The sequence below is a fragment of the Ixodes scapularis genome, unplaced genomic scaffold (genome assembly GCF_016920785.2).
Source record: "Ixodes scapularis isolate PalLabHiFi unplaced genomic scaffold, ASM1692078v2 PGA_scaffold2__306_contigs__length_199485367, whole genome shotgun sequence".
In the NCBI taxonomy this organism is placed as follows: domain Eukaryota; kingdom Metazoa; phylum Arthropoda; class Arachnida; order Ixodida; family Ixodidae; genus Ixodes; species Ixodes scapularis.
This window is the reverse complement of record NW_024609857.1, coordinates 148090488-148114445: the sequence shown is the minus strand read 5'-3', so window position 1 is coordinate 148114445 and position 23958 is coordinate 148090488. Positions and strand designations below refer to the sequence as shown.

General features: G+C 45.8%; 1 protein-coding gene across 1 annotated transcript in view; it reads right to left on the bottom strand.

The window, feature by feature from the left end:
• Positions 1 to 5738: 5738 nt before the first annotated feature.
• The window catches only part of LOC8041659 (monocarboxylate transporter 10), a 222201-nt gene continuing 203981 nt past the window's right edge, over positions 5739 to 23958 (bottom strand). The window contains exons 2-4 of the mRNA XM_042292061.1: positions 22634 to 22967; positions 11423 to 11708; positions 5739 to 7292 (exon numbers count right to left, since the gene is read on the bottom strand). Of these exons, the coding sequence (XP_042147995.1) occupies positions 6315 to 7292; positions 11423 to 11708; positions 22634 to 22967 (1598 nt within the window). The 3' untranslated portion in view covers positions 5739 to 6314. The remainder of the gene's footprint in view (positions 7293 to 11422; positions 11709 to 22633; positions 22968 to 23958) is intronic.

Genomic DNA, 23958 nt, shown 5'->3' with positions numbered 1-23958 from the left:
AACTAAAAACCTCGGCGAGCATAAATATTGATGGTATGCTGCGCTGCGCATACCTGACAGCGCATAAATACCCTGTCAGTGTCCCTTTAAGGATTCATCTAAATAAATAAAATTTTATTAGGTACATTTATGTATTTATAATCAATTTCTAATGAAGTACATAAAATATTATTTGATGAGTCGCAAAAATATAATTAGCGGCATAGGATGTGTTTACTTAAATAAACGGTGAAGTGCATATATCAGCATACGTTATCCAACATTTATGTAAATACCTACATTAATTTGTTTAAAGAAAAAAAAAATATTTTGAGGCAATCAGATAGCCGGCCGCGGCGGGCGCGGGCGCGGATCAGATTTAGGCGCTGTCGAGAATAGCTGATGCACTCCTGGACAAGTCTGATGGAACAGCAAGGTAATTTTACGAGATCCAAGGCCAAGAGCCTTCTCCTGCCTTCTCTCCCGCGCCTGTTCAACTGCTGCGGGAAAGGGGACGTTGAGGCGAAAATGAGTCACTTTTTCGCCTCCGCTGGTAATGCCGATCCAGTCCTCGGGCATCTCGAAGGGCAAGGTTGTAACGCATTGAAGCCACAAAGTGGCGAAGCTCAGAACCACGCCAACCTTCCTGTAGCCTTGCCCGTGAAGGGAGACGTGACGTCACGAACGCACTGGAGGCGGCATCGCGCTCTCCGATGGCTGCTTTTTGAGTGCTCACTGGAATTGGGCGTTTAGAACAAAAAAATATAACCATCCGTTCAAAATACACACACAAAAAAGGCGATTACCATTATAAGATTTTCTTAATCACGTTTCACTTATTTCTGAACGTGAGAGGTATATTGCAATTTACATTTCAGTATTTCTTTAAGAACTCTCGTCATTTCTCGAGGGGGAGGAACCATAGCGAAAACTACACGTGAGATAAAATGTCGGAGAAACTACCGCAGGTGTTCCACCTAACATCGGCCACGTTCGTTTCCCGCAAACACTACCCAGCACGGAGAAAAACGACTGCCCTAGTGAAAAAGCCATACGAATGAGAAATGTTTTGTGTCCAATAAACCCATATGAATCATACAAGATATATAAGAACATATAACAACCATATAAGATATATAAGAACCATATAAGGTACTTATAAGAGTTCTCGCAAGTTTCTTATATGGTTCCTATATGTTTTTACTTCTTATATATCTTATATAGTTCTTATATGGTTCTTTTATGGTTAATATATGTTCTTATATATCTTGTATAATTCATATGTATTTATTGGACACAGAAATTTCTCATACAAATGAGATTTTTCAATAGGGTGGGGCATTCCGTTTTGGATAATGAAGCTCCTAATTAGTTTTGCAAAATCAACGTGTTCGTTAGTAAACAAAACGCATGGTTCTTCAAAGCCTGCTGAACGTCATCGAAAACCATTAAATTACGCAGTGCGTTTCATGAAAGTTTGGCGCGATCGGGAAGCCTGGTATTGCTCAAAGATTACAACAAGAAACGTAAATACAGATGATAAAAAACAGAAAATCCGCGCAGGCATGGATGGATTTCTGGGACCCAGAGAAACAAGGAGCGCTCTCGAAATTATTCTAAACTTAACTGATTCTTTGGTTTTCCATGATATCAATCAAGTTTCTAATGTGAGATATCTTCTTACCTTCACTAGTTAAAAGTTATTAAAGGGATACGGAATCGAAACTTGAAATATAGAGAAAACATCAAGAAATGAGTTCAATATGATCAGCTATGCCTGTAATGAATAATCGCACGGTCGTATTTTGAGCAGATGGCTATATTTTATGCTCTAAATGCCGCGATTTTGGCGAGCGCTTCAAAATCAGCCATGGAGGAGCGCGATGCATCTCGGGAGATCCGGCAGACGTCTTGACGTCATCATGCCTCGGACGATCAAGCGTACCGTAGTGACGAGTTTTGCCACTTGGAGGCGTCAACGCGTTACAATCTCGCTTTGTCGAAGTACCCAAGGGCTGTAGATATCGCGGGGCCAGCACGCGCACCAAACCTGAGAACAACCGAAGCACGCGTTTGCACGTCGCGCGAGAGCTGAAACCAAGGTGGCTTACTTCGTTTTGGCTCTTTCCACCAAGACGCCTCGGTATTGCGTTCAGGCCTAGGCAATCTATACCAGTGAGCGGACATACCGCTGCGGCGCTGCTTTCAGAGGCATGTTGTCGTCACGACATTCCATTGAAGCTTCATAACCAACTACCAGGTGGTTTTTGATTATCGTTTAATTCACTTTAAAATATGTTTTCTTGCGTTTTCTAGCGCAATATTTATGTTTCTGTGGTTGTGCTGCTACCTGCGTCGTGTTGAAACAAAGAAATGAGCTCCAGAATTTGGTTTCCGTACCCCTTTAATATAAGATCTTAATTATCCTCAACGCTATATGCGCTTATTTACCTTGTTTGTTAGTGTCTTTTTATCGAGACAAAGGGTCACGGATGGAACCGTTCAAACTAGAGATGCTACGGACTTCGTTTGAAAATAAGGTTCAAAATCAGAAAAAAAAAGGGTTAGAATATTTTCAAACTTTCGAACTTATTAAAAATTCGCCGATGTCTTAACTTGCGAATTTTTCGCACTGAGAAATTCGATTATTTTCGACCTTCAAAGTTCGTTGCTACACTTGGCGATTTTCGAACTTTCACAACCTAAGAAGTTCAAAAGTTCGACGAACTTCGAACTTCTGAAGAAAAGTTCTACGAACATCTAACCAGAATATGCCAAAAAAGTATAATATACGAATATAAATAAAACAATGATGGGAATGGAAATATTGCACTGAAGCTCTACCTAGGCGATTTAAGTGGTGCCAACAACGATTGACGCTGGGGTGGCCTCGGGGCATAGCTTTTGACATTTTTATTTCTGGCTTTTACGCAGCAGAGCACGTGCAGGTCCTCTGGGTCTCTCCCGTGTAAAACCACTCCGCAGTTCGCGGGCCTATTGCAAAAAGGAAATACGGCCAATTATGCAATGTCCTATAGACGCTTTGCAGCAGCTGTGCATGGACGCCGCCATAACTGACCTTCAGTTTTTGTTTCCTCTTATTTCGTTTATTTCACTTAATCTTTAGCATAGCAGGCCAGGTTATTGCCACATTAGGTTCAACTGTGTCCTTTTCTAAAGCATCGCCCTTTGTAGAGGATCGTCCACTACCGTTTCAGTTGCTTGGCATCTCGGTAAGATAAGAGAAGGTCAGCAATGGCGGCTGTAATTTGGCGCGTGTGTAAAGCGTCTATAGTCCGTTGGAACTCAAGAAGGTAGGGCGAGGGTAAGACGGGCCGGGGAGGAGGAAGCAGAGGGAACGCTAAAGAAAGAAGGAGGTTTTCATCTCTCTTCTCCAGCGTTCCGTCTGGTTCCTCCTCCCCGGCCCGCCCTACCCTATTTGCAAGAAACTATAGTGCGTGTGTGTTTTCTTTTTTTAGCTGCAATAGAGCGGCTTATTTGAGACGAAGTGAGCTCCGCACAATCGGGACTGCTCACCTGCCTGACAACTTTGTCGAATCTGTTGGGTCAGAGCCTCCTGTCGGGTGGGGTGAACCCTCTATACCCCACGAATCTATGCAGCTCTTTGAGCAAGGTCAAATATTTCCGAAGAGAGCCGAGAAAACAAAGCAAGACAAGATTTCTACCTCTGCTCCTGGCCGGTGCCAAGACCTCTTGCAAAATCGAAGCGATTCTAGCAGCGTGGTGCCGGGCAAAGCATCTTGGGTACCTTTTGTCCATCGTTTCGGTTTCGGCTTGCCAACCTCAATTCACGATATCCCGTCACGACCAAATACAGTGCATGCAATTTTTAATATGCTAATTTTCTTAAATTTATGGTGTTGCCTACCAATACGAAGAGAATGCTGGGGCGCGTTTTGAAAGGCTCCCGGCGTGCCAGAGTTTGTGCGCAAGTAAACGAAGGAAGAAGTGTAGTGGGCCGATCATCCTTGTAGCGACTCTTTGATAAAGAGGCGACGATGTCGGCAGGGGCGGATCCAGAACTCCGTTTCTTTTTGGGGGGGGGGGGGGGGGGATTTGTAAGGGTACTATTCTCCCATTTTTCCTTGTGCACCGGCGGGTCCATTCATGTCAAATTGCCCTCCGAGAGGGGTGGTCGACTTTAGTTGGGGGGGAGAGGTCGCCCCCATCGCCCCCCCCCCCCCCCCCCCCCCCCTTGGATCCGCCCCTGGATGGCGGTGGTTCGGAGGTTCGACGATCAGGCTGCTATGCTCCGCTCACCCTTAAAGGGATACTTCTACAAAATTTAAAATATACCCGTCGTGTTCAGAGATAGGCTGAATATGATCTACAATATCCGTAAATGACAATCGCACGTATTTTTCGTTTTAAACGGCCCACTCCCGAGAGCGCTCAGACAGCAGCCAGCGGAGAGCACGTCACATCCGGCGCAATCGTGACGTAGTTTGCCTCGGGATGAGCGAAGCTGCGGCGAGGCTGACGTCGTCAGGATGCCCTAGCTGTTCCAGCTAGGGAGCCTTCATGTGCGCTTCATGTGCGGCCGAAGCACGCCAGCGATCGGGAACTTTTCTTGGCATTTCTGGGGAGAGGAGGAGAGCCCGTACACAGCTTTATTCAGCGCTCAAAATGGGAGAGAGAACGCGTGCCGGTGCCTTCCACTGCATTGCCAAGAAAAGTTGTCGCAAAGCTGCTTTTGTGTTAATTTTGAGTGACGGGATAATCTTCTATAATCTTGTAGAGGGACAATAGCGACGTCTGGGAAACACAAAAGGGAGTCCCGTTGAGTGGGGAGTTCCTCCCTCCCCTCTTCCCTTGTGCTGGCCGTAGATCTGTCGGGATGACGTCAGGTTCAAAGCATGTATAGTTCTAGGCGAGACAGTTACCGTCACTACCTGTCAAGGTTCCTAGACGGGCATTACAAGCGAGGCTCTAACAACATCCACGAGGTGCTCTCTGCCATTCGTTTAATTTGTTAGAAAATTCTTTCTCGTGTCTTTTTTAACAATGTATTGGTGTGTCTAAAGTGATACTGCTCCTTCGGACACGCATAGACCAATAAATAAGCGCCGTAATTTCGTTGTATACTATATAGACCAAAAAATAAGCACCGAAATTTCTATGTAGTACCCCTTTCGTTACCCCGAAGGAAATCTTTTTATTTTCAATTTCAAGTACACTTCACGATACTCTAATCACTGCATTGGAATCCATTCAGAATAGGTCAGCCCGTTTCATTATTTCCAACTACCATCGTGCTGCTAGTGTCACATCAATGAAAAATAGTTTATGTTTACCACTTCTCTCCTTGCGACGTAAAAATAACCCTCTCCTACGCAATCGGATGATTACTCCCCCCTTTTACATTTCATCCCGTCTTGACCATCAGCATAAAGTTGGAGTTCCAAGTTCGTTTACCACAACATTTCAATCTTCTTTTTTACCCCGCACAGCCGAGGAATGAAACCACCTCCCCGGTTTGATTGCTACTATAACTGATACTAACCTGTTTAGAAATTCCATCGCTAGCTATTTTAGCAGTGACCCATGACCTATTATTATTATTTTTCTTTGTTTGTTGTATATTTAATATTGTTGACTTGTTACTATATTACTATCTTTGTTTCATGTATGTGCTCTCCCCCTCTGTGATGCCTTCGGGCCCTGAGGGTACTTTCAATAAATAAATAAATAAATAAGTACACTTACAATAAATATGGAACAAAAAATTTGACTAGAGATTCGCATAGAAAGACTTTATTAACTCAAGATTCCACCGAAAGCATCATATACATGATTAACGGCTTGCTAATCATCAGTTAAATAAATACCTGACACATGAAAAAACATATTGCCTATGCAGTTGTACGCGTCACGAAGATGTAAACGTATACAAACTATGAAACAGTTTTGTATGGTGCCGAGAGTAATGCCCTTCAAGCCTGCTTTCCGAAACTTACACTCCCAATTCTTGGTAGCCAGTCCCCCAGATACATGCACGGGACTGCTAATGGCAGTAGTGGGCGACGCGGCCGTGATGACGACCAAACCCAAATCTGTTCACTCATCTCAATCCACAGTGCGGAAGGCGCGCACCGTTCCATGTCCCTGTATCTCACCACTGTATCTCACCTCGCAGAGATGTCGCCATAATTCAAGGTCAGTCACACCTTTTTGAGCCAGGTAGAGGGCTAAGCATTTTGGCAGTTCGACAACGCTGTCCTTACGGCGACGAGCCTGAACACTGTTTTGAAAGACGGCATGCATCCCAGCTGACTCTTCAGCAATCCGCAACCCAAACGCGCGTGCGTGGGCCGTCAAAGCGTCGTGGTCACCTCTTGGATCACTTCCACGGAGGGCCGTTGCATCCTCCTGGGCGACGACGTCCTTGGTGCTGGCTCGCCGTTGGCCTGCACGGGCATGAGCCGCATGCAGCTGGGGCACTGGTCGTACTTGTACGGAAGCAAGATGGACGCCCTGCGCACACCACGCATTCGCCGGTCCAGCGTCTCCTGTGTCTTGTTCAGGTTGTTCTCGTATTCGCTGAGCATCAGGTACTTCTCCTCCTTGTTGCACGAGGTGATGCAGTCGTCGATCAGGTCTTCCAGGAAGTTGTCCATGATGGCTTCCTCCGAGATGCAGGTGAGTTCCTGGCGGCGCAGGTCCGCGTAGTTGCTGAAGGTGAAGCTCCGCTGCTGAAGTCGCGCTTGACTGCACAGGGAGTCCTGGAGGGAGGACCTCCGAGAGCCCGTGTTCGGCAGGGCGTCCGAGCAGCGGCGGCAGTCTGGCCGCTGCTTGCGCCGAATCTGCTTCTTGTGCACGTCGATAAGAAAGAGCGATATGCCCCCCAAGAAGGCGAACGCAGAGGACAGGTAGAAGCCCGTCCGGGCACCGAATTGTTCGTTGAGGAACCCTGCCAGCGGGACCCCGACGAGAATGGGCAGGGACTGGGAGCACTGGACGAAGCCCCATGCCTTGGCGAAGTTGCGGGCGCGAACCTTCTCGAGCGTGTACATCTTGAGCGAATACTGGTATCCGCCGTAGAAGACGCCGTAGATCCAGACGAAGAGCAGATAGCCGTGGTACTGGTGCAGGGCGGTGAAGGCGAGCAGCGCGGCGCTGATCATTAGGGCGGCCGCTTGACACAGGTACTGGCGCGCGATCAGGCACTGCATGCTGTTCTTGATGACAACCAGGCCGAAGCCCGCACTGCCCACCACGCAGGCTAGCCCCAGGTACGCTTGCAGCAGCAGAAGGGAGTGCCGTTCTAGCCCTTCTTGCTCGCCCAGTTGCATCTGCGAGCCAACAGACGCTTGTTAAAATATAAAAACGACAAAAAAGAAAAAAAACGCTCTGTGACATGAGTCTATTGGTCCATCGTAGTATCAGTTTGCTTTATTATCACCGTTTTCGGGAACATCTTAACATGCGAATTTCATTTAAAATTCAGATGTCGGCGCTCCATCAGCACGTACGCCCGAAGACTGGCAGTCAGAAATCTGAAACGAGATTTCTAAGTACGAGAGGCCAAATATAAAGGTGGTGTTCACTGGACGCCATATTTGAGCGCGTGGTTAGCAGCAGATTATCATAATTATAGTCACTGAAGCATGCTTAAAAAACGCTGGGTGACCACTCCAGAGCATTTTCTAATCGCCCCTCAGCCAATAGCGTTGCGGCGTCGGCCGATAACTGCGTCGAAGAACTGATCAGGAAGCAAGAAGTGGAAGTCCCTGCGTCTCTGGAGTAGCCAGTGACTACGGCTACCATTTATCGCCTGTCAAGAAGAACAATCTCGATTGGATGGGATGCATATTGAATGCGTATGCATTCCAGTTCCAATCAGTATCTTTGTTCTCTATCGATGATAAATGGGAGCAGCTATAGCTATGGCCATTTCAAAGCGACAACGCGTTCCCGATCGCTTGATCATTCTTGTTAGGTTTAAGTGGTCGGCACAGTTACCGTATTTGCTCGAGTAATAGCCGCACTGGTTAAGGGGTATTCACACGAGGGAGAAATCCCGGGGATTTCTCCCCGGCACGTGCGCATCACGAGATGAAAACGCGAGGCTTTTGCACATCGCAAAGCCTGACGTTTTCGTCGTGGGGTGCGCGTGCCGGGGAGAAATCCCGGGGATTTCTCCCTCGTGTGAATACCCCTTTATGAACACAGCCGGTGGGTCTGCTTTCCTGCGGAGCACGAGATAGCGAATCGCCACGATCGGCAGAAAAATCGCAGCGATTTACGGGGCACACATAACGTTTTCACGCGAAAATGCTATCTGCTCAGATCGCATTTTTATGGAGAATCGTGTTCACAACCTCCTGATTTGTTAAGTTCCTTTTCTTTTTCTTTTTTTAATGCAGAACGCGATGATTGGTTGTATGTGTGTTCTGCCTAAAAGCAAATGTAAAGACATTGTTCATAAGAAGTGCGGCTATTACTCGAGCAAATCAATAAACCGATTGAGCGGCTTCACATATTGGGTAAATAAAAGCGATGTACGTGCCTATTTGCACAACACAAACTCGAGTGACAAGTGCGTAAACGTCACCCTGAATGTTTAGTAGACAACAGAAAACGCTCAACAGCATGACAATATCATCTCGATTATTTTTCTGGTAATGAGTAGTTTTTATTTAAAAATGGAAGTTGGAACATCCGACTTAATGTTAGATGTGATATTAACACGGCTATTCAGAACAATTTATTTTCTTTTTTTCCCTCTCTCTCAATATGGCAAAAAAAAAAACAAAACAAAAAAAAAAAAACAACCTCGGTTGCTAAAAAAAATTGTCTTACTTGAAACTTTAGTTATCACGACCAGCCATGGATACGTTACCCCACAAAAGTAATTAAATACGTTACTCGTTACCGATTCTCGAAAGGAACGCGTTACTCTAACTCAAATGTAACGATGCCTTCTGTCTTTCTGTTCCTTTCCCTTCCCCTTTTGCAAAGTACTTCCAGTTCTCCACCCAGTCTCAGGTCGATTGAGAAAATGGTAAATCTACACCAGCTCGCCTGCGCCATCACAGTCTTAGAGTAAGTGTTATCGTTACATTGACTACCGAATACACAACTGCTTTTGTTTCGTGGTTTATTGTTAGCTTCCTCTCAAAGTTTTCATAAGTTATGTTTCTCCGCTTCCTTGAGACCTACATCTCTGGCGACGCTGAAGAGTCGTTCTACTGACGCGCTCGGAGGAACGGCAGTTTTGTGCTTCAGGATGAGCTGGTGAATCTGGGATTTCTTTCTCTTTTGTTCTTTTTGCTTTTTAAAGTTTCAAGTTGACAATGGGCTCTGTGCTTTTCGTGTTGGCAACCTCCGGGTTTACGTTCGGTCTGTACACGATTCTATACTCCGCGACAACTTTTCTTGGCAATGCAGTGCAAGGTAGAGGCCCGCGTCCCCTCGCCCATTTTGAGTGTACGCAGGCTCTCCTCCTCCCCCATTTCCGGGGGGGGGGGGGGGAGGAGAGCCTGCGTACACTCAAAATGGGAGAGGGGACGCGGGCCTCTACCTTCCACTGCATTGCCAAGAAAAGTTGTCGCGTTCAATCAACGACCCTTGTGGTGTTCTCTGGGTGAAGGACATTCCCAGCTGTAGAGTTCGGCTGACATGTTGAGCAATTAACGTTGCCATACTGTCATACTGTTTACTATTTTTTTTTTTTTTTTTTTGGCATGTGCCTTTGTCGCAATAGACGCATACTTAGTTTCGAATAAAAACAAGGCTGTTTAAACGGTGTTGTACACGCTGCTACTCAAAAGTAACGAAATACCGTTACTCGTTAGTTTGCCTTAATAGTAAATAAGTACGTTACTCGTTCCTTTTCTAAAAAAAGTAACTAAATACGTTACCCGTTACCGAAAAAAAGTAACTAGGTAGAAGTAACTCGTTAGTAGTAACACGTTACGTCTGCTTACGACTGTGGCATCGAACGCTGGTGAGGGTTTCGTATCCCGCTGACTTTACACTTTAGCTAACTGTGGGTCTTCAACGTGCCTCACGCAGTTTTGATGGCACTTGAACGTACTACGATGCCGTTCATATCAAACACAGAAAATGGCGGGGGCGGGGTGTTTCGGAACAAGGATACCTGCGTTCAGCAGTTAAGCTTGCATGCACGCGCTCCGAACTGCGGAGCACCAGTAGATTCGAGTGCTAACAACCGATCCCCCACCTCACGCTGCAGGCTCAGGTGCTATGCAGCGGCGTCACAACAGGGGCGGGGAGGGGGGGGGGGGGGGGGGGGGGGGCTATCGTTTTTTTTTTCCCACAGAAATTAAAAAAAGAAGAAATATGTAGATAGCACGGCGGTCGAGGAGGGAAAACTTCTCCTCGCCCCCTCCTCGCACTACCACTGTCGCCCCCCCCCCCCCCCTCCCATCTTCCAAATAGCTCAGACGCCTCTGGTGTCATGAGTTAAAACCGCTCTGCTCCCCAGTTTATGATTGTAAATGAATGAGCATTGCACCAGTATGCATTAGTGCGTAATTAAAGTTTAAAAGACAAAAAAAATCAGGTTAGCAGCACTACTACATTAGACAAACTTAACGACATTAATCAAATTGGCCCTCAACAGCGAATACATATCCGAAGGAATAAATTAACCTTCATCTGAGATACAACACACCTCGCGCCCTCTAGGTGACTGGTGTGTACCATGGGAAAACTCCGCTTGTCCGTCCTTCAATCCCGAGTCCTCATCAGGACTAGAGAAGCCATGCACTGAGCTAAGCAGGAGTTGACCACCAAAAGAGCAAACATGTGCTAAGTTGTTGACTAGTGTTAACACTTTACCGATCTTAATCGAACACACGCATTTGACTTTTGCCCTTCTGACGGCCAAGTCCTGGTTAGCTCAGTCGATAGAGTGCTTCGTTAGTCTTGGAGTGGTCAGGGAATCCCAGCCCGGACGAGGATGCGTTCAGCGGCACACGAGTGACCTATAGGGCGCTAATCGCGCTCCCTCTTAAGTGCCATGTCAATATATCATTGGTCAATTTCCCCCTCCTTGAGAACGCCACTTAAGTTATTAACGTCAGATAAATATTAGACGCGATTTTAGCGCGATGTTCTGGCGTCGCACAGTTTCGAGTGAGCAAACGAAATGACTGACAGCAACAAAAAAAAAAGAAAAAAAGATGGGGCGCTAGATTGAGGGCACGTCAATCGAACAAGCTCCCTGTCATCTGGTCTTGTAGTGGACAATAGGGACAGCCTTAAATGCAGCCCCCTCTCTACCGACTGCCAGGGTATCTCTATTGGACGACCTCTTATGACAAGCCATAATTATTTATTTCGAAATACTAAAGGCCAGATTTATTGCCTGCGGTGCCTTCTTCCGTTCGTTTTAAAAGAAAGGCATCGTTGCGAAGCTAACTCCGTGCGAGAGAACCGGCGCGCCGGCACTGACCAGAAGCACCATGGGCGTGCTGACTCCGAAGGCGGCGAGGGCCGTGCCGGCCACGAGGATTTGGACGGTGCGCGAGCGCAGGACGGCGTAGTCCAGGAACGGGGGCTTCTCCGCGGCCTGGGCGTTCTTGTCCTTGGCCTTGGAACGCTTCTGCATGCTTTTCAGGTGCAGGATGGCGCGTCGCTGAGGGTGGTACAGCGACGCGGGCCGGTAGAAGATGCCCAGCACGAACATGGCGAACACGATGCCCGTCAGCGCCTGTAGGCCCAGTCGCCAGCCCACCACCCTGCGACAGGAGGGTCCGGATAAACGAGGCGATGTAGACAGAGACGGTGTTCACTGAGAACCTCAGAGGAAAGATCACCGCAGAATAGCTCATCTGGAGGAAAGCTTTTCTCAACATTCCTCATATTTCAAAAGACCAATGAGCTTCCCCAGTGAGCTCTTCTCCAGTGTACATCTATTGAGTGCTCGTATATCCGATGAACATTTCCTCGATTTTCTTAGGAGCCGTTATGTTTTCTGTGTTATTCTTATATCCGGGGATCTTTCTCCCTCGTGAGCTCATTTTCGGTAAGTTATTATCCGCCAACTGTATACTAGGGCCGCTGAGGGCACGGTGAGCTGTCAGTCGCGACAGCTCACCGTGCCCTCACATGTGGCATGTAGGTGAACATGAACTAAATCGCCCGAGCACACCTGTCAAGTAGACGTCACCATAGCAGTCTGAAGGACGTGTCTGGGAGCATGCGGTGCTGTAAATCCGGGGTCACACTGTTCATACACGATACAAAAGACAGTCTGCGAACACGATCGAGCCACTGCAATATCCGTGGTTCCAATGCCACGGGCCAAATTTTCTCCTTGAATGTATTGTATACGGCATTCCAAGCACGGATCTCGCGGTGATTCGCGTTCAAATAATAATTGGGTTCTGTGTATGTTTATATAGCCTTGAACTTGGCCTGCTTCAACGGGCGACGAGTCTCCCAGAGATGAGAAATTTAGCCAGTGCAGTACAACCACTAGCCTGGGGTCTCTAACGTGCATCACGCAGTATAGTGACACACGACCGCACGCCGGTACGATGCTCATCCAGATCGAAACGGGCAGGGGTGGGGATCGAACCGAAGATCCTGGGGTTCTGAAGCGCGAGCTTTCGCTCCACGTGCTCCAAGCTGGTGTGCGCTAGCCCACTCGGCCAGCGAGCCCTCTAACGCGTTTTCATAATCATACATATTCGCGGTCGAATATGTATGCAGACTGTCTTTTGTATGATGTATAGACAATATACGTTTTCCGAAAGTCAGTCTACCTACCCTGTGCACATCCAAACCCGACGCTCTAATGGCGGCACTACACAGTTTCTCTACACCAAAAAAAGCGAACGTATTCAAAGGCAGAGCATAAAAGCGACGAGATATTGGTCCTTTCATGTCACCTTCGGTTCACGAAATCGAGAGTGCTTGACTTAGCCGATCATGATCTCTCGGGTAGTGGATCGTTGGACACGATCCACTACCCGAGTGTCCTTCGAGGCATTGATTGTTACAAGCCAAAGACGAGTGCTCACGTAGTTCTCGTGTCTCAGGTGGATGGTTTCGATCGCGCTGCAGAACCCACGGATCCTGGGTTCAATCCCACCCCTTCCCGTTTCGATCTGGATGAGCATCGCATCCGCGTGCGGTCGTGTATCACTACTACGTGGTGCACGTTAAAGACCCCAGGCTAGCGGTTGTACTGCACTAACTAACTGCGCATTTACAGCCGAGAGGAAAGTTGCCCGTTGAGGCAGACTAACTTCTAGCTGTATAAACATACACACGAACACATTTTTTTTTGGTTTCGATCCCCCAATGACGCCATCCAGCTTTTGCGAAGGCAAGACTGAAAGAACCACTCCCCTTTTATTCTCGCAATTTCACCGCGACAAAGAAGTTTCTGAATCAGTGGCAGGGTGTGCGAGTATGCTTGGGCCAGACTATACGACCAGTATGCCTTTGCAAAGTCATGCACATTCCAACCCAATATTGTTTCATAACCCCTTTAAGGTGCAAACCCACCTTGTATTTCGTTTTGCTTCTTTTGTGACGGTTTATAACTTTCTTTCAATGTTTTCTGAGTTATTAAGTTATGTCGAATTAAAGAGCCGTCATCTAGCTATACTTTAAAGGGGTACGGAAACGAAAATTGAAATGTTCAAATTTCGCTCGGAAATGAGTCAAGTGCGACGGATAATAACCGGAAATGATAATCGCCCGTTTGTATTTTGAACGACTAGCTATATTTTTCATTCCAAACGGTGCACTCGAGCAAGCACTCGAAGAGAAGCGAACGGAGAGCGCGATGCGTCATGGGAAATCCGGCGTGAAGAAAAACAGAAAAACAGATTTTCCGCATTCGCTACGTCGCAAGGCTGGCGTGGTTATGAGCTTTGGCGTTGGTGGCGTGTGGAATCGTGTGGATGGCCCAAGGAGCACGTAGCTTCCACAGCACTGTCAGCTTAGGGGTGAACGGGGTGGGGAAGACAACTTCTGTTCAAATTTTGAGCGACAGGCTAATCTTCTAGGGAGAGAATGGTTGTGTCCGGGTACACAAACGAGGGTTTGGTACAATGCGCGATTTGCGAGTTGAGGAAGCTATGAAGGAAAATGTTGAATTCTGAAGAGCGACGCTGCTCCGATGGAACTTGCTACGTCATGAATACGTAGCAAGTTCCCCAACGTTGCTAGATTACCTCCCAAATACGCTCTGCATGCATCCACCAGGTGCACATCGAAAGATCGTTTAATTAACTTTAAATTGAGTTTTCTTGTACCTTTCAACGAAAGACTGGTATCTTTGAGGTTATGCTGCAACATGCAACACATTAAAGCTAAAAAATGAGCGCTGGAATTTTGTTTCCGTACCCCTTTAATATCTCGATATTAGGTTTATTCTTTTATGCTTAGTTAGTTTTCTTTATTTTTGCTTTTACTTAATTACAGTTTTAGATATCGAACTTTTTTTCTTGAGCTAAAACGTTCCAACGTCTACGATGATTTATGCGAACGAACTTTGGAACAATAATAAATTTAAAAAGTAAGCAATAAACTGTACAGAAAATGTATATTTTAAAATAAACAAATAAAGTTTAAAATGGTGTTATTCCTTCAATCAACCAATCAGTTTTCTTTTTCACTCCTTGCGCTCTAAAAATGGAGTTACGTCAAAAAATCAAAATTACGAGACATTTAATTACGAAGCATCTTTCAAAATTACATTTCCAGAAATTGCATATCGAAAGATTATACGCGAAGTTTAATACTAGGCCTCAAACATTCCCCCATTAAATTATGGCAAGTTGCAGTTAATATCAAATGCGGATGGTGACACGTGTTCAAGGAAAGCTTGATGTGCATTTGTCGTCGTGTGCCACTTGGAACGCTACGTGAGAGACAGAAGCGGCGCCAGATGTTTGGGTGTCAGATGCCTGGATACCCGCAGTGAGCGATGGGATTGGTGGCCGAGCGACTGTGTGAACAGTTCAACCCGATTGATCATCATTAACATACTCTCTGATAAAATTATAATAAAATCTTTCGTCAGGCAAGGCTGCCCACTCTCTCCGTTGCGTTTCGCCTTGTACGTATAGCAATTATGCCTTAGCATCTTGACAAAAAAAAATATTCATGGATATTTGCTGGCCAATGTTGCAAGAAAAGTTCTTGCGTATGCAGACGATGTTGCATTGTTTTTTGTATTGACAACCGAAGTGTTGAGGAATCCCTTGATCTAACAACACGCTACTGCACAATCACAGGAGCCTCAGTAAATTCGTCAAAATGTAAAGGCTTCTGGTATTGTTCCTTGGCCACAAAGCCTCGTTTCTTTGCAGTTATAGCATTGACCAGGGTGAAATCACATATCTCGGAGTACCGCTCTAACAAATTCGTAGCGGATCATCGTTATTCTTTATTTATTGTGGTCTTGCAGCGCCATCAGGCATTATTGCAGGGGGAAAATAAACACGAGCAAAACAATTAAGAATTTGCGGAATTTCCCAGGACAAGGCATTCCAGTCCTTAATAGACTTTACAACAAACGAATTTTTGCCCAATTACATCCTGGTGCGAAGTTCCCCTTATTTTTTGTATGTGATATTTTCTTTTGGATATGTAATTTGGAGGTAATAAATAGGATCAGCTAATAATGCCTGATGTATTATAATATATACTGCATGAAAACTTCAGGCGCAAATCTTTTCGTCGTTGTGCCAACGGATACCATATCCCAACTCTTTAATCATGTTGGTGACGCTTTCAAAACGGTCGTACTGCGTCAGGAGGTATCTGGCTGCACGATTTTGAATTCGTTTTAGTGCGACAACATGGTTTTGCTGCAAAGAATCCCAGACAGTGCAGGCGTACTCCAAAACTAGCCGTACATAGTTAAAGTAGGCGAGCTCCTTAATTGTTTAAGTGGACATTTTTAAATTTCGGTTCAAGAATCCAAGTGCTCAGCCGGCCCTCATTACAACATGGTCAATGTGAGCGTTCCAAGTGCAGTCAGCTGATAGTGTGACACCTAGATATTTAACTGCTTGGTTCTTGGGTACAACTTCCTCATTCAACTTTTAACAAGTTTCAGTTTTCGTCTTAGTTGCGCGGGTAAAACCAACGTGAACACATTTTTCAACATTAAGCTCCATCTTCTCCTTTTTGCACCATTGCTCTATTTGATTCAGGTCAGCCAACAACCGTGTGGGACTCTCATCGTCTGTTGTACATGTGTGAACGACACAATCATCTGAAAAAAATCCTACTTTAAATTTATATCATCATTAATATTATTAACAAATATAAAAAAATAACAACGGTCCCAAAACAGAGCCTTGCGGAACGCCAGATGTAACCTAAACAAAAAAGAGAAATTTCACCATTCAAAGTAAGACATTGACGACGTGATGATAGATATGCTTTTATCCACTTAAGTATGACGGTGATTTGGCTGAGGAACTCTAATTTACGTAATAACAGTGAGTGTGATACTGTGTCAAATGCTTTCTTATAATCTAAGAACACGCAGTCTGTCTGTCCGCCTCCGTCAACATGCGTAACCAAATCATGAAATAGCTCGGTCAGTTGTGTAGTGCATGAATATCCCTTTCGAAACCCGTGTTGTGACTCAAAGAAAAAATTATGAAAGTTAAGGTGATTTATGACGTTAGACTATAAAACATGCTCCAGTAATTTACAACATATAGACGTTACTGAAAATGGCCTGTAATTTGAAACAGTGTGCCACTTTCCAGTCGTCTGGTAAATAAGCATCATTCAACAACTTATTATATATTATAAAAAGACATGGGGCAATTTCGTCTGCACAGCGTTTTAATAGTCTCAGTAAGATCCCATCTGGGCCTAATGCTTTAGTTTCATCAAGATTTTTTAATAGTCGCAACACACCTCCCACACCATGTTCAATTGGTGGCATTACGCTGAACGAGTTCGAGCATCTATAATAGGTTACATTATCAGCAGGTAAAAAAAAACTGACTGAAAATATTTATTGAATGTTTCTGCTTTTTGCTGATCATCGGTAATCGTTTTGTTATTAACCACCACATCTGCTATGCCTAGCTGATCATTGCCGCAGCACCTCATATATTTCCAAAAGTGTTGTTAGTTATTATCCTGAGGGCGGACCTTCTTACTGGTCCTTCCTCACAACTACATTAAGAAGGAAAACAGAGACGTGGGAAAGAAGAGACATGCCAGTTTTTAATCGAGCTAGTGCTTGCAATATATTGCTAATTTCAAAGCGCGTGTACGTGCTTCAGATGCTTCACTGCACTTGAACCAATACCTAGACATTCCATGTAATATTTGCGATGTTCATGTGGTTGTCTACTTGTGAGCATATTAGAAGGGATAACCTCTTCTTCCCTCTTTAGCACGGCGGATTAGGATTATGTCCCTACCTTGTACGTCGGTTAGTTTTCCGTTTCTTTTTATTTATAAATGTGAGTCACACTTTCCTAAAAGTCAGGCTACAATTACACCTTGCTGAAAGTTTAAACTATGCCGTTGTTTCAACGGGTGATACTTTCCGCGGTAAGCCTTGGGGATTTTTGGAGGGGGTGGTAGATACTTTCAGCTTTCTCAAAGCTCGGGTTTTCTGGAATATTTGTTTAGTATTCCGAGAAAGACGTTGTCAAGGAGCGTTACGGAAAGCATGTTTCTATTATCAATTTATCGATCTAGTTTTACCTAGGAACCCATAAATGATGTTTTCAAAAGAGTAAATAAAATGGACATGCCTCCCGCAACCAAGATGTTTTTTTGTTTTTTTAAATTGTAGACACTGCAATTTTACCCGCAAGAACTTACCTTTAAGAAAAATGAATATTTGTACCATAGACATTAAACTGTCTAGTCTGTAATAAGCCAGACATCACACAGCACTGTATTATTTATTGCAATGACGCGTTTTCATTCTGGAATGTGCTGCAACGCACTCTTCAAAAGGAACTGAATCTTTAAGATTTACAGTCTTTGATTCCTCCATTTTTAGAAAATGAAGCTGTACATGATTGCCGATTACATAGCTTATGTAAATGCCGGATGATAGACAGACACGCATAGAAACCACGCCCGACGAAGGCGCTCTTTTTAGAGCTGGTAGCGCAAGTGAGAAGTCTATGCGCTTCACTTATCAGTCAACCCCATTGGTTCCCACCTTCGATGCATGTCCAGGTCTTTTAGATTTTTGAAGAGTGCAATATTGGTGTGAGTGTATGTGAATATGTGAGAATTGTATTAGAATCATCGAGTTAGGCGCTGTGGTGATATCAGCCTATATAAGTATTTTAATCAATTGCCACATGTATAAGATGCCAAATATGAGTTAAGTGTGACATTCATATGTAAACAGAGTTTGACAGACAGTGTTTTGACTGCGTGGACAAATGGTGTTTACTTTTGTTTATTTTTTTTGCATCTATTTCCGTGTGATAAGGGGTAAAAAGGGAATCGGTGACCGCGTGGGCTAGCGCACATGTGCGCTAGCCCACGCGCTAGTCCACAGGTTCTGCAGCACGTGGAGCGGACGCTCGCGCTGCAGAACCCGGAGATCCTTGTTTCAATCCCCACCCCTGCCCGTTTCAACCTGGCCACCTAGCTGAGCATCGTGCCGGCGTGCGGTCGACTATTTCACTAGTACATGATGCACGTGAAAACCCCCAGGCTATTATAGTCCGTTCACCCTTAAGTTGAGAGTAGAAGCTCCGCCTTCAGCGCGAGCTTTCTGCCCTTGCTAACACAAGTGCGAACGCACAGGCAAGCGAAATCAAAGCACTGCGGAAGCCATCGAGCTCGCGCTGAAGGCGGAGCTTCTAGTCTCAGGTGAACGGAGTATAGCAGTGGTGCTGCACTGGCTAAATTGCTCATGTACAGCTGAGAGACAAGTCGCCCGCTGAGTTTGACTAACTTCAGGCTGTGTGAACATACACACATCACAATTATTACTCGATTCGTAGTTTATTTATGCGGGCCCGGCATGCATTTAAATGATTGTCGACTGTGAGCAGGCCCGTCCAATTAAGCAGGAACCTCGAGATTAAGTTTTGGAGCACGGTTCATCGTCCGCGTTCCTCTCTTCCGAAGCGACCGCGTGCGACGCTGGTAGCACAAAAGGCGTCCTGCAGCATCGAAGCCGCCACTTTGCCCTAGCAGATCTTATCCGGGACCAATCGCGTCCATCGCCACATCGATTAGGCCCCTCAGAACGATGGCCAACACTATACGTAGCTGCGACACAGCCTGTCGCTGGGGGCCATTGCAACATCGACGTATTAGGTATTGTCACGAACCAGGCCGCACGAACGCCGAAGCCAGCGAGCTGCGGGGACGTGCATAAAACGCCGTCGTCGAAATGACTCCGCACAACTTGCGCGTGCTTATAATAGAGTCGTAAGCGGGTTTAATGAAGTTGTTGACGAGGCATTCCACGGACCGTTCACCTGTCGACACCGGAGGCTGGCACACTTTGATTGGTAGCGGGGACACGCCTTTATGATGGCTCCGGTCACGCAAGCATTTAGCGGCCGAGTGGTTTCACCTTACGATGGACCGTACAGAAACCTGCAAGCCATCCAAGATAATTTCATGCCGTGTGAGCGTCACATGACCTTCGGGAGGAGCGCAGCGACTCGCAGTGCGCCTGGTCACGTGATGCATTCACAGCGCTGGATTGACTGAAATGGCTGGTAGCGCCCGCTGCGATCGATCCTCAAGTGAAACGGGGCATAGACCGACTCTTCACGCCGGTATTCCTTTTCTTTGTGTCATTCTTTTTCCCTTAACAAGGAAGGCCTCAGAAAGAACCAGAAGGGGCAAGAGGCGTTGTCTGTAGCCTGTCCTTACCAGGGCATTTCGGGAGTGTTCGGCTCTCTTTTGATCGAGCAGCCAGTCCAGCTACCTGCAACCACGCTCGGGTAGTCTAACGACTCGCGCGATCATAACGTTTCGTCACTTAGTGCCCTTCAAGCGCATACACGCATGAGGCAATTCAGAGATTCCATCTATGGAAGCTCGAAGGGAGAGGCGCGCCTTTCCTTTCTCTGACATTTCTGCTTTAGGACGGGCAAAAACTGCTGAAACAGACGTGCTAATTGAAACTTTTTATTTGTTAATCGACATACAACAAGCACCCCACAACTGGAACAACAGCATGCAGACTATGGCCAGAAGGACCGATAGCAGCGAATGATGATTTTGGTTGGAGAGCGACTTACATCGGCTAGGCTGAACTTTGCCCAAGGTCGCATTCAATTCGAAGTATTCCGAAATATTTCTAAACAACTAAGTTACTAACCAACTACGCCTCCAAGGATATTTTTTTGGGGGAAAAAAAAAGGGGGGGGGGGGGAGGAAGGGGGGCAACGATGCGGGAGCTTGCAGAATTGAATGCATATTGATTGTGTTATATTTTACTTGCATATTTAACCTAGGCTATAGTTTATCTAAGGGTAAAACATTGGGCTGTGTGTATGTTTATACAGCCTAGAACTTGGTTTGCCTCAACGGGCGACGAGTCTCCCAGCTGTAGATACGGAATTTAGCCAGTGCACTATACAACCGCTAGCCTGGGGTCTTTAACGTGCACTACGCAGTAGTGATAAACGACCGCACGCAGGTAAGATGTTCATCCAGATCGAAACGGGCAGGGATGGGGATTGAGCCCAGGATGTTGGGTTCTGCAGCGCGTGCTTTCGCTCCACGTGCTCCGAGCAATACAGGGCCACAGCTTTTACTGTGACCAAAATTTCTATTTATTATTTTTTATATAATAATAAAGAGGAAAATAGCTTAAATTTGACACACAGCGCCCAATAAAAAAAATCCCGTAGTTTTCCTTTGCACGGTAACTACCTTTAATATCGGACGAAGCAACCTCGGGATCTATAGCGTCAAAGATGCAAAGACCTAAACATTGATATGCCAGAAGTACAACTAGAAATAAAGCGCCTTTGAGAGACCCTCAAGTAGAATATATGATTTTTCAGCTTCGTGATCCAGGCGCATGCGGTTTAAATTTAGGCTTCAGTCAGGTGCGAAGTCGTACTGATAATTTCAATAAAAATTGATCCCTCAGACCCTCTAAAGTCACCTTTCGGAGGTCCACGATAAACCAAAGGCTGACGCAACTTTTTTCCGAAGCCATGTTTTGTGGGACGTCCATTATACTCCGTTCCACAGCGAGCCTAGCAGAGGCGCACATGAAGTCACCCTAGAAGTAACAAGAGCAAGCTCCAGGATTTGGGCATCCCTGCCGAGCTTGTGTGCTCGTGCAGTGAGAGCGTCGTTCAGGGGTTCAGCGTAACATATTCGTGCTTGTAGCTTCGGGCTCACTTGCGCATAAATTGAACGCAACTGTCAGCGCCGAGATGGTTTGGATGCGCCCAGTGCCACTAATTAAGCTACGCTTCAAAGTAAGGACACTTGGCCGTATTGTGGCTTAAAATCATGGTTGCCAGTTATTTGAAGCTTTCTCTAAAATGACAGGAAACGCTTTTCCGTCCTCCACAATTGTTTAAACAGTTGGCGACAGAGCAAATCAATATTACATGAGCTTCCTAACACCAAATCTAATGCTGAGGAAGTTAGACTTTTGAATTATGACGATTGGCAATTGCGTCTGCTCTGCACAAGCACCAAAATGGCGGCGCCCACAACAATGTCGGGGAACAGAGTGCCGATGTTCTTAGCGCAGCTCATTTAGTGGCTCTAGTCGGGTCCTTTTATGGTTCCTCTACTTGAGGACACTATATGGATTTGCCCTGCCGTGACGTCACAAGTTGTGATCCTTGCTACCTGTCATGAGTTGTGATTCATGAATTAAGCTCGATGGTGTGTGTGAAAAAGCGCAGTGGAAGCTTGAAGCCATTACATTTTGAAAGGAGACGTGCAACAATATTGGTTAAGAATGTTTCTCTTTTTAGAGAATTCTGGCACTAGTAGTACCTAAGTATAGACCTTTTCCACTTACTCTCGCCCCCGACCGCCAAGTAGGCATTCCAGTATGGGCGACGAAGAAATATTAGAATGTTTCAACCTGCAAATAGTAAAAAATAGAGGGGAGACAAAATGAGAATGGGCGATGGTTACGCTTATCTCTATTGCCATGGCGACGTCAAAACAATGTTTTCGCCCATACTGGAAGTGACGATATTTCAAGATGGCGGCGTCCTTGTGCAAAAGGTCTATACTCGCAGGCATCACCACTAACCAAGAAGCTTCTTCGGTGCCGCCTAATTTCAAGGATAAAAAGAGAACGTTTTCTTTCAGTCTCGCTTTCGCTAAACTTGATGCAGAAGTTGTGAGGTCGGCATTGCTGGCGTTGTCAACAGTGCCATAAGCAGGATTCTCGAATGTTTTTCTGCAACTGTCAATGCGCTGTCAATGCGGAGAGAAAAAACAAACAAACAAGCAAGCGAGTGTTTCCAAGGAAATGAATGTCAAGGAATAATTCCGAGTGATTTATTAAAGCACGAAAATCTGTGCGTCACCCCTAAAGCCAACATCGTTCCCGTTGCCAGTTTGATGTTACTATAATTTCCGTAGATGAAATCAAAATGAATATCTTTTAAGACGCCACCATGAGTGCTTGGCTACTAATGGACAGACGGCCACGCTTTTGATGGCGCCCGTCGTCAATAATCACTCGTACCGTATGCACTCGACAACGAAGACGGGGACCACGGCGACTCCGAGTCCCGTGCCGGCGGCCAGGATGACCTCGACCATCTCCCGGCGCTTCTTGAAGTACTGGCCGACCATGAAGACGGACGTGTCCCGGGTCATGGCGACGCCGCAGCCCAGCACCAGGCCGTAGCTGAAGAAGAGCTGGTGGAACTGGGACGCGAAGGAAGTGAAGAGGCAGCCCAGCGCGGCCACCAGGCCTCCCAGCACGGCCACCATGCGGGTGCTCTTGCGTCGGCACGCCGACACCACCACGGGGGACAGGAACAGCGCCACCGACGTGGACACCGCACCCAGGCACACTGCCGAAGAGAAAGAACCAGCGAGGTTAATACATGTTCGGCGTTCAGTTGACAGTATGTACACCTGTAAGCGGACGAACGTGTTCGCTTTAAGCAGAAGATGCAGCGGGTGTGTCATTCAAGACATGCAAGTTATTCCTTCAGATTAAGCGGTGCGTCGACATTCTAGCTCTGGTACTTCAATACATATTTCATCAGTCACTGAAGCAATCAGTTTTCCCGGTTTCCTGGAAAAACGGCTTAGTAATGCCACGTTTCAAATCTGGTAGCACAACAAATGTTCAGAACTACAGACCGATATCTTTGCTCTCTGTTTTTTCGAAAGTGTTCGGAAAGATAATCCACAAGGATTTGACACATTATATCACGCGCGTAATACCTGACACACAACACGATTTCATGACTGGTCGTTCTGTTGAGACGAATCTTGCGTGTTTCTTAAATGCTATTGCACCCACTGTTTTTCTTGAGGACAAACGGACGCAGTGTATTTTGACTCTAGTAAGGCATTGGACCATGTGAATCAAACTATTGTTATATAAACGTTCTGTGTACGGTCTCAGTGATGATTATTGTTCTTGGTTCGACAGTTATCTTTCTGGAAGAGCGAATAGTGCCAGCTATGCTCATGCAAAGTCACGTTTCTTTTCTGTGCCATCTGAGGCACCCCAAGGCTCCAACCTTGAATTCCTTCTTTTTAATTTATTCGTCAAGGACATCCAAGACGTCGTTCATCCTTCACGTCTCTTGAAATTTGCAGACGATCTCAAAATCTACAAAAACATATTGACATTAAGTGACCGTTTTCTACTTCAAGAAGATGTTAACGCCATATGTCAGTAATGTCTAGACAATAATCTTGCACTCAACTTTGAAAAAAAAACAAAAAAAACAAACAAGAATGTTATATCTTTTACGCGCAAGACTAATCCTACTTCTTTTGTGTACCGTTTAGAAAGAGCGACCATTAACCGTGTACTGTGTGTAATAC